Source organism: Carcharhinus amblyrhynchos, unplaced genomic scaffold (assembly GCF_965287045.1).
Source record: "Carcharhinus amblyrhynchos unplaced genomic scaffold, sCarAmb.v2.hapA scaffold_37, whole genome shotgun sequence".
NCBI classification, from domain to species: domain Eukaryota; kingdom Metazoa; phylum Chordata; class Chondrichthyes; order Carcharhiniformes; family Carcharhinidae; genus Carcharhinus; species Carcharhinus amblyrhynchos.
The window spans coordinates 4,866,471-4,881,025 of NW_027649778.1; the positions used below are offsets into that span (position 1 = coordinate 4,866,471).

The window sequence follows — 14,555 nt, forward strand, 5'->3', positions numbered from 1 at the left end:
AGGATGCCAGGCTCAGGAGCCCCCCACTTGTCAATATATTCATAGAATCCCATTCGGCCCATTGAGTCTGCGCCAACAACAATCCCACCCAGGCCCTATCCCCATAACCCCACAAATTTACCCTCCAAATCCCTCTGATAGTAAGGGTCAATTTAGCATGGCCAATCCACCTAACTTGCACATCTTTGGAGGTGTGGGGAAAAAAGATACAAAAGTCTGAGGTCACTTACCGACCAACTCAAGAACAGCTTCTTCCCTGCTGCTGTCAGACTTTTGAATGGACCTACCTCGCATTAATTTGATCTTTCTCTACACCCTAGCTATGACTATAACACTGTACTCTGCAACTTCTCCTTTCTTTCTCTACGAATGGTATGCTTTGTCTGAATAGCATGCGAAAAACAATACTTTCCACTTGTATACTAATACATATGACAATAATAAAAATCAAAGAGAAGGAAACAAGAGAGTGCAGAATGTAGTGTTACAGTAATAGCTAGGGTGTAGAGAAAGATCAGCTTAATGCGAGGTAGGTCCATTCAAAAGTCTGACAGCAGCAGGGAAGAAACTGTTCTTGAGTCGGTTGGTACGTGACCTCAGACTTTTATATCTATTTCCCGATAGAAGTAGATAGAAGAGAGAATGTCCAGGGTGCGCGGGGGTCCTTAATTATGCTGGCTGCTTTGCCGAGGCAGTGGGAAGTGTAGACAGAGTCAATGGTTGGGAGGCTGTTTTGCGTGATGGATTGGGCTACATTCACAACCCTTTGCAGTTCCTTGGGCAGAGCAGGAGCCCATACCAAGCTGTGATACAAGCAGAAAGAATGCTTTCTATGGTGCATCTGTAAAAGTTGGTTGGAGCCGTAGCTGACAAGCCAAATTTCCTTAGTCTTCTGAGAAAGTAGAGGCGTTGGTGGGCTTTCTTAACTACAGTGTCAGCATGAGGGAAGGACCTGGACAGGTTGTTGGTGATCTGGACACCATCCACAGCTCTTGGGGTTAGAGAGTTCCAGAAGGTTCACAACATTCCAGAGAGACAAAAGTCTGCCTCTTCCCAGGTCTCAGTGGCTGATCACTTGTCCTGAGACTGTGACCCCTCGTTCAAAACCCCCACTCCCCCTGCCATCCAGAGGAAACATCTTCCAGAGACTGACCCGGTCAATCTCCAGAAGAACTTAATGTTTAAGTGAAATCACTTCCTGCTCATCCGAGGAATTATTCACGGAAATGTTAGTTTATTCTACTCAATGCGTCACCATCCCAGCTTGAATTGCCTGCAAGGGAAGTGTATCCTTCCTTAGCTATGGGAACCAAATCTATCCAGGAACCTGTCCGCACTGCTGTTTTATCTTTTATCTATTTATTAGCTTCACAAATAGGTTTACATTAACACTGCAACAAAGTTACTGTGCAAATCCCACACTCCGGTGCCAGTTTGGGTGAGGCCGCACAGTGAGTTAGCACTGCTGCCTCACAGCGCCAAGGACCTGAGTTCAATTCTCGGCTCAGGTCACTGTCTGTGTGGAGTGTGCACGTTCTCCCCATGTCTGCATGGGTTTCCTCCCGCAGTCTGAAAGACATGCTGGTTAGGGTACATTGGCCGTGCTAAATTCTCCCTCAGTGTACCCAAACAGGCGCCGGAGTGTGGCGACTAGGGGGTTTTTCATAGTAACTTCATTGCAGTATTAATGTAAGCCTACTTGTGACACCAATAAAAAAAAACTGAGGGACAATTTAGCACAGGCAATCGACCTAACCAACACATCTTTCAGGCTGTGGGAGGAAAAAGCAAAGTTCATTTATTAGTCACAAATAAGGTTTACATTAACACTGCAATGAAGTTACTGTGAAATTCCCCTAGTCGCCACACTCCGGCGCCTGTTCGGATCAATGCACCCTAACCCGCACGTCTTTCAGACTGTGGGAGGAAACCAAAGCACCCGGAGGAAACCCACGCAGACATGGGGAGAACGTGCAGACTCGGGGAGAATGTGCAGACTCCACACAGGCAGTGACCCAAGCTGGGAATCGAACACAGGTCCCTGGCGCGGTGAGGCAGCAGTGCTAACCCACTGTACCGGCCTGTACCTTGCTGCCCTTGTCCTTCCAGGTAGAGGTCACGGATTTGGAAGGCGAGAGTGGAGGAAACACAGACAGGAGCAAAATACCACCTCGAAACTACGCACCAGTGACTTCAGAGGCGTCCTGGAGGGGGGGTTGGGTTCTAAAAAAATCTTATGCCCTCTCCTTGTTGTGTTCAAGGAGAGTTTTATAAAACTGACTAAAAATATTCTGGAGAGAGCGAGCTATCCAGATTAAACCAGTTGTATCACATTTTGTGCATACACAGCGCATGTTTACTGACACATGAACATTCCAACATGCTTAGATAGAGACACCAGCCCCCCCAGAGTCTCCAAGAATTAAAAATTAATATTCTGGACACTGCGGCAAGTCATGCCCAGGAGAAATACCAAAGGTTCGTTGAAGGAAAAGGTTCTGTCATTTACGCTAAGCTTTTTTGTTTGGGGTGGCACTGCTGCCTCACAGCACCAGGGACCCAGGTTCGGTTCCAGCCTTGGGTCACTGTCTGTGTGGAGTCTGTATATTCTCCCCGTGACTGCGTGGGTTTCCTCTGGGTGCTCCTGTTTCCTCCCACAGAGCGAAAGACGTGCTAGTTAGGTGCGTTGGCTGTGCTAAATTCTCCCTCAGTGTATCTGAACAGGCACCAGAGTCACAGAATCCCTATAGAAGGAGGCCATTCAGCCCATTGAGTCTGCACTGGCCACAATCCCACCCGGACCCAGAGGAAACCCACGCAGACATGGGGAGAATGTGCAAACTCCACGCCAACAGTCACTCAAGGTTGGAACTGAACCCGGGTCCCTGGCGCTGTGAGGCAGCAGTGCTAATGACCGTTAGTGAACCAGATGGTGGTGGTCGTGGAGGAGGAGGAGTGGGGGCTGAGGAGGAGGAGTGGGGGCTGAGGAGGAGGAGGAGGAGCGGGGGCTGGAGGAGGAGGAGGAGGAGCGGGGGCTGAGGAGGAGGAGGAGGAGCGGGGGCTGAGGAGGAGGAGGAGGAGGAGGAGGAGGAGTGGGGGCTGAGGAGGAGGAGGAGGAGGAGGAGTGGGGGCTGAGGAGGAGGAGGAGGAGGAGTGGGGGCTGAGGAGGAGGAGGAGGAGGAGTGGGGGCTGAGGAGGAGGAGGAGGAGGAGGAGTGGGGGCTGAGGAGGAGGAGGAGGAGGAGGAGTGGGGGCTGAGGAGGAGGAGGAGGAGGAGGAGGAGGAGGAGGAGGAGTGGGGGCTGAGGAGGAGGAGGAGGAGGAGGAGGAGGAGGAGTGGGGGCTGAGGAGGAGGAGGAGGAGGAGGAGGAGGAGGAGGAGGAGTGGGGGCTGAGGAGGAGGAGGAGGAGTGGGGGCTGAGGAGGAGGAGGAGGAGGAGGAGGAGGAGTGGGGGCTGAGGAGGAGGAGGAGGAGGAGGAGGAGGAGGAGTGGGGGCTGAGGAGGAGGAGGAGGAGTGGGGGCTGAGGAGGAGGAGGAGGAGGAGAAGGAGTGGGGGCTGAGGAGGAGTGGGGGCTGAGGAGGAGGAGGAGTGGGGGCTGAGGAGGAGGAGGAGTGGGGGCTGAGGAGGAGGAGGAGGAGGAGTGGGGGCTGAGGAGGAGGAGGAGTGGGGGCTGAGGAGGAGTGGGGGCTGAGGAGGAGGAGGAGGAGGAGGAGGAGGAGGAGTGGGGCTGAGGAGGAGGAGGAGGAGGAGGAGTGGGGGCTGAGGAGGAGGAGGAGGAGGAGGAGGAGGAGGAGGAGGAGTGGGGGCTGAGGAGGAGGAGGAGGAGGAGGAGGAGGAGTGGGGGCTGAGGAGGAGGAGGAGGAAGGAGGAGTGGGGGCTGAGGAGGAGGAGGAGTGGGGGCTGAGGAGGAGGAGGAGGAGGAGGAGGAGTGGGGGCTGAGGAGGAGGAGGAGTGGGGGCTGAGGAGGAGGAGGAGTGGGGGCTGAGGAGGAGGAGGAGGAGGAGGAGTGGGGGCTGAGGAGGAGGAGGAGGAGGGAGGAGTGGGGGCTGAGGAGGAGGAGGAGGAGGAGTGGGGGCTGAGGAGGAGGAGGAGGAGGAGTGGGGGCTGAGGAGGAGGAGGAGTGGGGGCTGAGGAGGAGGAGGGAGGAGGAGTGGGGGCTGAGGAGGAGGAGGAGGAGTGGGGGCTGAGGAGGAGGAGGAGGAGTGGGGGCTGAGGAGGAGTGGGGGCTGAGGAGGAGGAGGAGGAGGAGGCTGAGGAGGAGGAGGAGGAGTGGGGGCTGAGGAGGAGGAGGAGTGGGGGGCTGAGGAGGAGAAGGGATGGGAGTTGCAACATGTTAATCATTCCAGCAGCCAGCGATGTTTGCATTGCCCAGAGTCCAAGCGCATTCCTAGATCCTGGCGCGTACTCTGCTCCCAGTTCAGAATTCCAGCCTGTCAGAGCGTTTCCTGTACGGGAGACGATTCAAGCTCCACATCTGCTCTGTTCCAAAATTAGATTGTGAATGCGGCAGAAAGTTCCCCTCCCTCTCCCCCTCACCCACTTGAACCCGGGTCACTCACACACACATACACAAAGGCTTTTCCAAAAATTCCACTCCAGAGGCACTCCCTCTGCTCCAGGGAGGGACGCCAGCCAGGGCTATAACCACAGTCCTAGTGGCACCAGCCTGGGTCGGGGGGGTAGGAATCTGAGCAGAGGGGGAGCAGGGGGAGGCGGAGTGGGGCAGGAGTGCAATGCTGGACCCAGCACTCTATCTTTCACTCTTGTTCTGCACGTCTAAAACTCTATTCTAGCTACAGGTGGCACAGTGGTTAGCACTGCTGCCTCACAGCGCCAGGGACCTGGGTTCAATTCCCGGCTCGGGTCACTGTCTGTGCAGCGTCGGCATGTTCTCCCCGTTTCTACCTGGGTTTCCTCCCACATTCCAAAGATGTGTGGGTTAGGTGGATTGACCGTGCTAAATTGCCCCTTAGGTGTCCAAAGATGTTTAGTTTAGTGGATTGGCCATGAAATTGGCCATGACACTAAATTGCCCTTTAGTGTCAAGGGGCATTAGCAGGGTAAATGCATGGGGTTACGGGAATGGGGCCTGGATGGGATTGTGATCACTACAGTCTCGATGGGCCGAATGGCCTCCTCCTGCACTGTAGGATTCTATGACTGTAACACTACATTCTGAACCCTCTCCTTTCCTTCTCTATGAACGGTATGCTTTGTCTGTGTAAGTGCGCAAGAAACAAAATTTTCACTGTATGCTAATAATAAATCAAATCAAATCAAAAGATGCCGGAGTTGAGGGGGTTGAGCTATGAGGAGAGGCTGAATAAACTAGGCTTGTACTCGTTAGAGTTTAGAAGAATGAGGGGAGATCTCATTGAGACGTATAAGATGATGAATGGGATGGATAGGATAGAGGTGGAGAGACTCTTCCCGCTCAAAAAAGACAGTAGGACTAGGGGGCACAGCCTCAAGATAAAGGGGGGGGCGGTTTAGAACGGAGTTGAGGAGGAACTTCTTCACTCAAAGGGTGGTGAATCTCTGGAATTCTCTGCCCGTTGAAGTGGTGGAGGCTGCCTCGCTAAATATTTTTAAGAAGCGGGTTGATGGGTTTTTGATAAGAGAGGGGATTAAGGGTTATGGGGAGAGGGCGGGAAAGTGGAACTGAGCCACGACAGATCAGCCATGATCTTATTCAATGGCGGGGCAGGCTCGAAGGGCTGGATGGCCTACTCCTGCTCCTATTTCTTATGTTCTTATGAGATTCTGATTCTGAGTGTAATCAGTGACGTTCTGAAAGCCAGGGGGGGCTTATTGCCAGGGTCCATATTCACTGACTCAGTAATCTGATCATTGTCACATTGCTGGAAGCTCACTCCGCACAAACTGCTTCATGTTTCTTACATTCCAGCAGCAGCTGTGCTTCTGTCCTTCTTGTAAAGCACTTTGGCACATCCTCAAATTGCTACACAAATATATATATTCTCTTGGATCGAGCTTCGAGTTGAGACACCAAAGGGCGCCATCAGGTTAATGTCCCCTCTGAAAGACAGCACCTCTGACAGTGCAGCACTCCAGCCACGTGGCCCGCACTCTCCCCTCGCACCCTGGGCAGGGCCCGCACTCTCCCCATGCCAAGCCTGCAGTCTCGCTCTCTGCCTGTGCAAGGCCTGCACTGACTCTCTCTCTCTTCCCCCCCTCCCACACAAGGCCCGTACACTCTCTCTCTCCCCCTCCCACACACAAGGCCCGTACACTCTCTCTCTCCCCCCCCCCACACAAGGCCCGTACACTCTCTCTTCCCCACCCCCCCACACAAGGCCCGTACACTCTCTCTTCCCTCCCGCCCCCAAACAAGGCCCGTACACTCTCTCTCCCCCCCCCCCAACACAAGGCCCGTACACTCTCTCTCTCCCCCCCCCCCACACAAGGCCCGTACACTCTCTCTCTCCCCCCCCCCCACACAAGGCCCGTACACTCTCTCTTCCCTCCCGCCCCCAAACAAGGCCCGTACACTCTCTCTCCCCCCCCTCCCCCAACACAAGGCCCGTACACTCTCTCTTCCCCCCCCCTCCCACACAAGGCCCGTACACTCTCTCTCTCCCCCTCCCACACAAGGCCCGTACACTCGCTCTCTCTGTGCAAGGCCCACACGCTCTCTCTCTCTCTCTCTCTCTCTCCTCCGACCCCCCTGCGAGACCATCTCTCTCTGCCGGCACTCAACCAGAGACTCGCCACTTGCTGAGTGTCAGGATTTCACTCCATCGCCATGGGCGACCCCTCATTTGTAACCCTCAAGTTCTACTTTCTCCCACACGGACAGGCATCTCTCCACGTCCACACTGAATGGTCTCCGCGAGGTGGACGTGATAATGGGTCCCGATCTGGTGGGTTATGCAACTTTGGAACTCTCTGCCTCAGTCGCGGTAGAGGTGGGGTCAGTGAATACCTCTAAGGCAGATTGGATAGATTGTTATTCACCAAGGGGATCCAAGGTTAGTGGGATAGATAGGAATGTGGAATTCAAAACAGCACAGTGGTTAGCACTGCTGCCTCACAGTGCCAGGGACCCAGGTTCGATTCCCGCTTGGGTCACTGTCTGTGCAGAGTCTGCACCCATGTGTTACTCAAACGGTGGGGGTGCTTCCTAATGAGCACAGGTGGTTGGCACTGGCTCGCTCTGTTCAGCCGTTTCAGGCTCAGTGTCGCTCATCGTTCAGAGACCCAGGCCCTCTGCAGAAGGTACGGGGGGGGTGGGGGGGTGCGGTTGGCGGTCGTGTGTGGGTGAAAGGTGAATTTTGGGAATACTGTGCAAAGTTTTCATTGAATTACAGCCCACTGATCGTCCTGGAAACTTTGCAAAATAGAAATTATAAGAACATAAGAACATAAGAAATAGGAGCAGGAGTAGGCCATCTGGCCCTTCGAGCCTGCCCCGCCATTCAATAAGATCATGGCTGATCTGTCGTGGCTCAGTTCCACTTTCCCGCCCTCTCCCCATAACCCTTAATCCCCTCTCTTATCAAAAACCCATCAACCCGCTTCTTAAAAATATTTAGCGAGGCAGCCTCCGTGAAACGCTGTCTCCCTCTCAGCGTGCGCGCGTACACACACACCCAGACGCCCTGAGACACACACACACACACCCCAACACAGATACCGTCTCACACACACACAGACATTGCACACACACACAGACATCGTCACACACGTACCAGCACAGACAGGCACACGCACAGACACAGATACCATCTCACACACACACACATACATGTGCACACACAGCATCAGGCTTTCAGATGTGACATTAAGCTGAGATGATATATTCTCAGGGAAGAAACATGGCTGAGTTTTCCCCAGTGTCCCTCCAATATTTTCCTCATAGCAAACAGCTGTGGAAAACAATTGATCTGATCATTATCTCAAAGTGCTGCATTAATGCCTGTCTCTGCTATCTTTGGGTTAGAAGGGAATAAACTGTGGGGGGGGGGGACGCACTGGGCGTTTAGACCACCCCGGGCAGGAGGCTGCACGCTGGTATTTCATTCATCCTATCCGTGGGGGGGCTCTGGCTTGGCGAGAAGCAGAGTCCCACCTCGTTTCAGCCAGACTTCAAAAGCTTTCCAGTCGACTGAGCGACTTCCAGGAGCTCAGCAATGTGACGCAGGGAGGGATGATACAGGCCAGCCAGAGGAACATGCCACTTCCTGGAATCCCTGCCCCGAGACAGAGTTCTGGGCTAGTGCGTCCACACCCACACTATATTTACACTCACACACACGCCCCCACATTTAACTCACTGTAGCCCGGGCAGCTAAAACATTCTTCTCGCTCCTTTACTGTCACCTCCCCCACCCCCACCCCCAACCCCCCCCAGGCATTTTTAACATCATTACCTCACCCACTGTGACTGAACCTCCATTTACTGCTCCTGTTTCCGAGCTGTTCTGTCAGAAATGCCAAATAGGGCGGCATGGTGACACAGTGGTCAGCACTGCTGCCTCCCAGGAGCCCAGGTTCAAATCCATAAGACACAGGAGCAGAATTAGGCCACTCGGCCCATCAAGTCTGCTCTGCCATTCAATCATGGCCGATATTTTTCTCATCCCCATTCTCCTGCCTTTTCCCATAATCCCTGATCTCCTTATTAATCAAGAACCGATCTATCTCTGTCTTAAAGACACTCAATGACCTGGCCTCCACAGCCTTCTGCAGCAAAGAGTTCCACAGATTCACCACTCTCTGGCTGAAGAAATTCCTCCTCATCTCTGTTTTAAATGATCTCCCCTTTAGCCTGAGGTTGTGCCCTTGTGGTGAATAAACAGAAACATAGAAATCGTAGAATCCCTGCAGTGCAGAAAGAGGCCATTCAGCCCATCAAGTCTGCACCAACAACAATCCCACCCAGGCCCTATCCCGTAATCCTACACATTTACCCTGTAAATCCCTCTAATCTATGCATCCGGGCACACTAAGGGGCAATTTAGCATGGTCAATCCACCTAACCTGCACACCATTGGACTGTGGGAGGAAACCAGGCTTATTTAAAATAAAAAATAAAAAATAAATTATTTTAAATAAATCAACTTACGTCCTTGAGGGAAGGAAATCTGGTTCAAATCCTGCCACAGGAGATGGTGGAATTTGAATTCAATAAAAATATCTGGATTTGAGAATCTACTGACGACCATGAAACCATCATCGATTATCGAAAAAATCCATCTGGTTCCTTTAGGGAAGGAAATCTGCCGTCCTTACCCGGTCTGGCCTACACGTGACTCCAGAGTCACAGTAATGTAGGGCTGACTTTCAACTACCCTCGAGCAACTAGCGACACCCATGTCCCAGGAATTAATTAAAACAAAAATCTCACGGCACTAACCCGGAAAGTGAACGCGATGTGTTGACAGGGTGCTGGTTGAGGGTGTTAACTGAGCTGCGCTGTTCCTTTAAGAGCAAATCTCAGCTAAGAACCCGAATACATATCCCCAGAGTGCTGGAGGCAGTCAGCATTAATACTCCCTCAGCAACTGCTCAGAAATCCCGAGCCTCATTATCTAACCGGCTGTCAGAGAGCAAATCTCTGACTCACAGCCTCTGTCTCCTGCCCTGTGCAGTTAGCTTGCCCACACATCAAATCCCTACTCAATTAGTGCTGTGAGATACAAATGCATGAGGGCTTAATTCCCTTCCCCACCCCCCTCCAGACAGCTTTTCCCCTGTTTGTTATCTTAAACCTGGTTGTCAGCCTAATTTAATCCCATTTCAAAATATTGGGCAATTGGTGATGCCTCCTGCAGTCCACCAGCTGTACAGGGAGAAAGGGAAAACAAACCCTCTGCAGCTTCACACACCCAACTGACTAATGAATGTCAAAGACCTCATGGTAATATTGAAAGACGGAGAACCTCTGCCCCAACCTCCCAGTGACCTCTGAGCAACCTTCTCTCAATCACAGAATCCCTACAGTGCAGAGGGAGGCCATTTGGCCCATCAAGTCTGCACCGACTCCCTGACAGAACATCCCACCCCAGCCCTATCCCCACATATCTACCCTGCTAACCTACATATCCTGGGCATTAAGGGGCAATTTCGCACAGCCAATCCACCTAATGCTCACATCTTTGGACACTAAGGGGCAATTTAGCGTGGCCAATCTCCCTAACCCAAATATCTTCGGACTGGGAGGAAACCGGAGCACCTGGAGGAAACCCATGCAGACACGGGGAGAACATGCAAACTCAACGCAGACAGTGACCCGAGGCTGGGAATCGCACCCGGGTCCCTGGCGCTGAGAGGCAGCAGTGCTAACCACTATACCATCCACATCCATTCCCATGCAACCTCAAAGCCGATCCAGTCATTCACCTCTGGGTGTTTGGTGGGAGCTTGCAGTGAGTGCACCAATGGGGAACTGGGCTGCTCTACGTAGCCACGGTCGCATTTTAACATCTAAAATCTACGCCAAGGCTGGGAGTTATTGTGGGAGCTGCCCTGCTGCGTCAGAGAGTCTCCTTTCCCCTTGGTCCCAAGAGGTTTCATAAACTGCAAGGGCGAGTCAAGTCTAAGGAGAGTTTCCTTCACACACGCTCCCCACATCGAGATTAACCTGTTACTAAAATAGTCTAATGTAAACAACACCTAGCTTTGCTCAGCGATTGGGAGCAGGAGTAGGCTGCGTTCTTTTACATTCACGTGGGTGTCACTGGCTGGCACAGCTTTATTGTTCACCCCAATGCCAGTGACTCTACAGCCATCAGTGAATCTCTACAGTGCGCATGGAGGCCATTCTGCTCATCTAGACTGCACCAACAACAATCCCTTCCAGCCCTATCCCCATAACCCCACACATTTACTCTGTTAATCTCTGAAATACTTCTAACGCAATTGTGTGCTAAAGTTAGGAGCCCGAAGCTGTACAGGGTATTAAAACAAGACTTCGCTCAAGTACAAATACGTCTTTGCCTGTGAGCTTGGCGGCTGTTCCTAACTCTGAGATCCAGGAAGCCAGCGCGGTGTGACATGATGGACTGAGTTTACAAGAAGACTGCTTCCATTTCAAAAGTGATCGAGTCACAGAACGCCAAAGGGTACGTCAAGTGATGTAGCCCGGACTTAGTCACACATTTCTCAGTAAACCCTCATTGTGCAATTGATGTGAGTCACACATCGCAACAAGGCAAAGACTAGACTTGCTTTTCTACATCAGATAAACAGCAATTTGCCTCAGATAAATATTTTTAAGACGCGGGTTGATGGGTTTTTGATAAGCGAGGGGATTAAGGGTTCTGGGGAGAGGGCGGGAATGTGGAACTGAGCCACGACAGATCAGCCATGATCTTGTTGAATGGTGGGGCAGGCTCGAAGGGCTGGATGGCCTACTCCTGCTCCTATTTCTTATGTTCTTATGATGGAATCTGAAAAAGAGAAAATGCCGGAAAATCTCAGCAGGTCTGACAGCGTCTGTGGAGAGAGAATAGAGCCGATGAAGAGACTAAATAGACTGGGTCTGTACTCGTTGGAGTTTAGAAGGATGAGGGGGGATCTTATAGAGACGTATAAGATAATGAAAGGGATGGATAGGGTAGAGGTAGAGAGATTCTTCCCACTCAGAAAGGACAGCAGGACTAGAGGGCACAGCCTCAAAATAAGAGGGGTGGGGGGGCAGTTTAGATCAGAGTTGAGGAGGAACTTCTTCACTCAAAGGGTGGTGAATCTCTGGAATTCTCTGCCCGTTGATGTGGTGGAGGCTACCTCGCTGAATATGTTTAAGTCACGGGTAGATAGATTTCTGATAGACAGGGGAATTAAGGGTTATGGGGAGAAAGCGGGAAAGTGGAACTGATCCACTTCAGATCTTATTGAATGGCGGGGCAGGCTCGAAGGGCTAGATGGCCTACTCCTGCTCCCATTCCTTATGTTCTTATGTTTTGACGCTGGATGACCCAGAGAGAGAAGAATAGTGGAGATAGAATAGTGCTAATTTGCAGCACGGTGGCACAGTGGTTAGCACTGCTGCCTCACAGCACCAGGGACCCGGGTTTGATTCCTGGCCTTGGGTCACTGGCTGTGTGGAGCTGCCGTGTTCTCCCTGTGTCTACGCGAGTTTCCTCCGGGTGCTCCAGTTTCCTCCCACAGTCCAAAGATGTGCAGGTTAGGGTGTATTGGCCGTGCTAAACTGCCCCTCGGTGTCAGGGGGATCAGCAGGGTAAATACATGAGGTTACAGGGATCAAGCCTGGGTGAGATTGTGGTCAGTGCAGACTCAATGGGCTGAATGGCCTCCTCTTGCACTGTAGGGATTCTATGATTCCAGAACTCTACCACCTCGCTCACCCAGATACCGGAAATCTCCGTCAGCCTCGGGCGGGATTTCCGGTCTTGCCCGAGTAAGGCTGGAAAATCCGACCCAATCACTCAAGACTCGAAATGCTGGCCCTATTCTCCCTCCATGGATGCTGTCAGACCCGCTGAGATTTTCCAGCATTTTGGAAAGAATTTCTGGTTAAGGTGCATTGGCCGTGCTAAACTCTCGCTCAGTGTCCCCGGACAGGAGTGTGGCGACTGGGGGATTTTCACAGTAACTTCGTTGCAGTGTCAATGTAAGCCTACTCGTGACACTAATAAAACTTTCTGCTTTTGTTACTTTTCTCCAATCACACCCTCAATGTCCCGTCGCTCTCCAATGAAGCATTAGTTTTAAAAAAAGTACTGTGAAGTCGAAAATTCAACAGCCAACTTGCCCCAGCACATTCCCATAAGCAGCACTGCGAGTAACATGCAGCAAATTTGTGACAAAGACAGTCATCCAGAATCGAAACGTTGGCTCCATTCTCTCTCCACGGCCGCTGTCAGACCCGCTGAGATTTTCCAGCATTTTCTGTTTCTCCTTTTCAATTTTGTGATGCTCGGTTGAGGGGGTAAATACCAAGGCGTCAGGAATCAGACCCCTAATCCCCTTTCAAATGGTCATTTGTACTTCGCAGGAGGACAGCCAGAGTCTTGCTGGACTGGAAGCACTTCTAGAACACTAGAAGCAGGAGACCATTCGGCCCTTTGAGCCTGCTCTGCCGTTCATTATGATCATGGCTGATCATCAAATTCAATATCCTGATTCCCTACCATTCCCCCCAATATCCCTCGACCCCTTTAGCCCCAAGAGCAAAATCTAATTTTTTCCTGAAATCACACAACATTTTGGCCCCAACTACTTTCTGTGGGAGTGAATTCCACACATTCACCACCCTCTGGGTGAAGAAATTTCTCCTCACCTCAGTCCTAAAAGGTTTACCCCTTATCCTCAAACTATCACCCCTAGTTCTGGACTCCCCCCACCATCGGGAACATTCTCTCTGAATCTACCCTGTCTAACCCTGTTAGAAGTTTCTATGAGATCCCCTCTCACTCTTCTAAACTCCAGTGAATATAATCCTAACTGATTTAGTCTCTCCTCAGATGACAGACCTGCCATCCCAGGGATCAGCCTGGTAAACCTTCTCTGCGCTCCCTCTGTAGCGAGGACATCCTTCCTCAGATAAGGAGACCAAAACTCCACACAATACTCCAGGTGTGGCCTCAACAACGCCTTATACAATTGTAGCAAAACATCCTTATCTCTATACTCAAATCCTCTCGCTATGAAGGCCAACACTCCATTTACATGTGGTAACAATACAATACAGGAACAGGCCCTTCGGCCCTCCAAGCCTGTGCCAATCATGATCCCTGCCTAAACCGTATGCACTTAAGAGTCCGTATCCTTCCATTCCTATCCTATGGAGGTGGCACAGTGGGTTAGCACTGCTGCCTCACAGCACTAGGGACCCGGGTTCGATTCCCGGCTTGAGTCACTGTCTGTGTGGCGTTTGCGCATTCTCCCTGTGTCTGCGTGGGTTTCCTCCAGGTGCTCCGATTTCCTCCCACACTCCAAAGATGTGCAGGTTAGCGGGATTAGCCATGCTAAATTGCCCGTTAGCATCCAAAGACGTACAGGTTAGATTGATTGGCCATGCTAAGTTGTCCCTTTGTGTCAAGGGGATTAGCACGGTAAATGAGGGGTTGGGAAATGGGGCTTGGATGGGATTGTTGTTGGTACAGACTTGATGGGCTGAATGGTCTCCTTCTGCACTGTACGGACTCTATGGTTCTATTCCATAATTCTCTGAACTCCCATGTTCCCCACCCTCCATTCCAGACTGTCAAATTCCAACTCGGAATCGCAGGATGAAAGTCTGCTGGATTTGCTGAGTGGGAACTTGCTTGCGCAAGTTGAACTTGGGAAGAACTTCCAAACCTCTTGGTGGGTGAGAGTCCAACTCTGTAAACCGCCCAGGCATCCCGTTATCAGCACCGCTGGGGCCATAAAGGATGAGTCGGATTAGAAAAGCAGCAATTGCCACATCACCACCGCGAGCGCTCCCCTGACCCAGGCACTGGTTAACTGAGCTCGGGGTGACGTGGGAAGCCTGAATTTAGGCCCCAGGAACACCCTAGTTGGGCTTTCTAAAAGCTCTGGGACGTCCCAGGGTCACCGTGTTGAGAAATAAACGCACCTTCCTTC

At 51.8% G+C, this 14,555-nt stretch overlaps 1 protein-coding gene across 1 annotated transcript in view; it reads right to left on the reverse strand.

Moving 5' to 3' along the window:
* Positions 1–14,331, reverse strand: part of numbl (NUMB like endocytic adaptor protein) — a 39,934-nt gene extending 25,603 nt beyond the window's left edge. Inside the window, exon 1 of the mRNA XM_080218196.1 lies at positions 14,206–14,331. Coding sequence (XP_080074322.1) covers positions 14,206–14,331 — 126 coding nt within the window. The remainder of the gene's footprint in view (positions 1–14,205) is intronic.
* Positions 14,332–14,555: the final 224 nt, after the last annotated feature.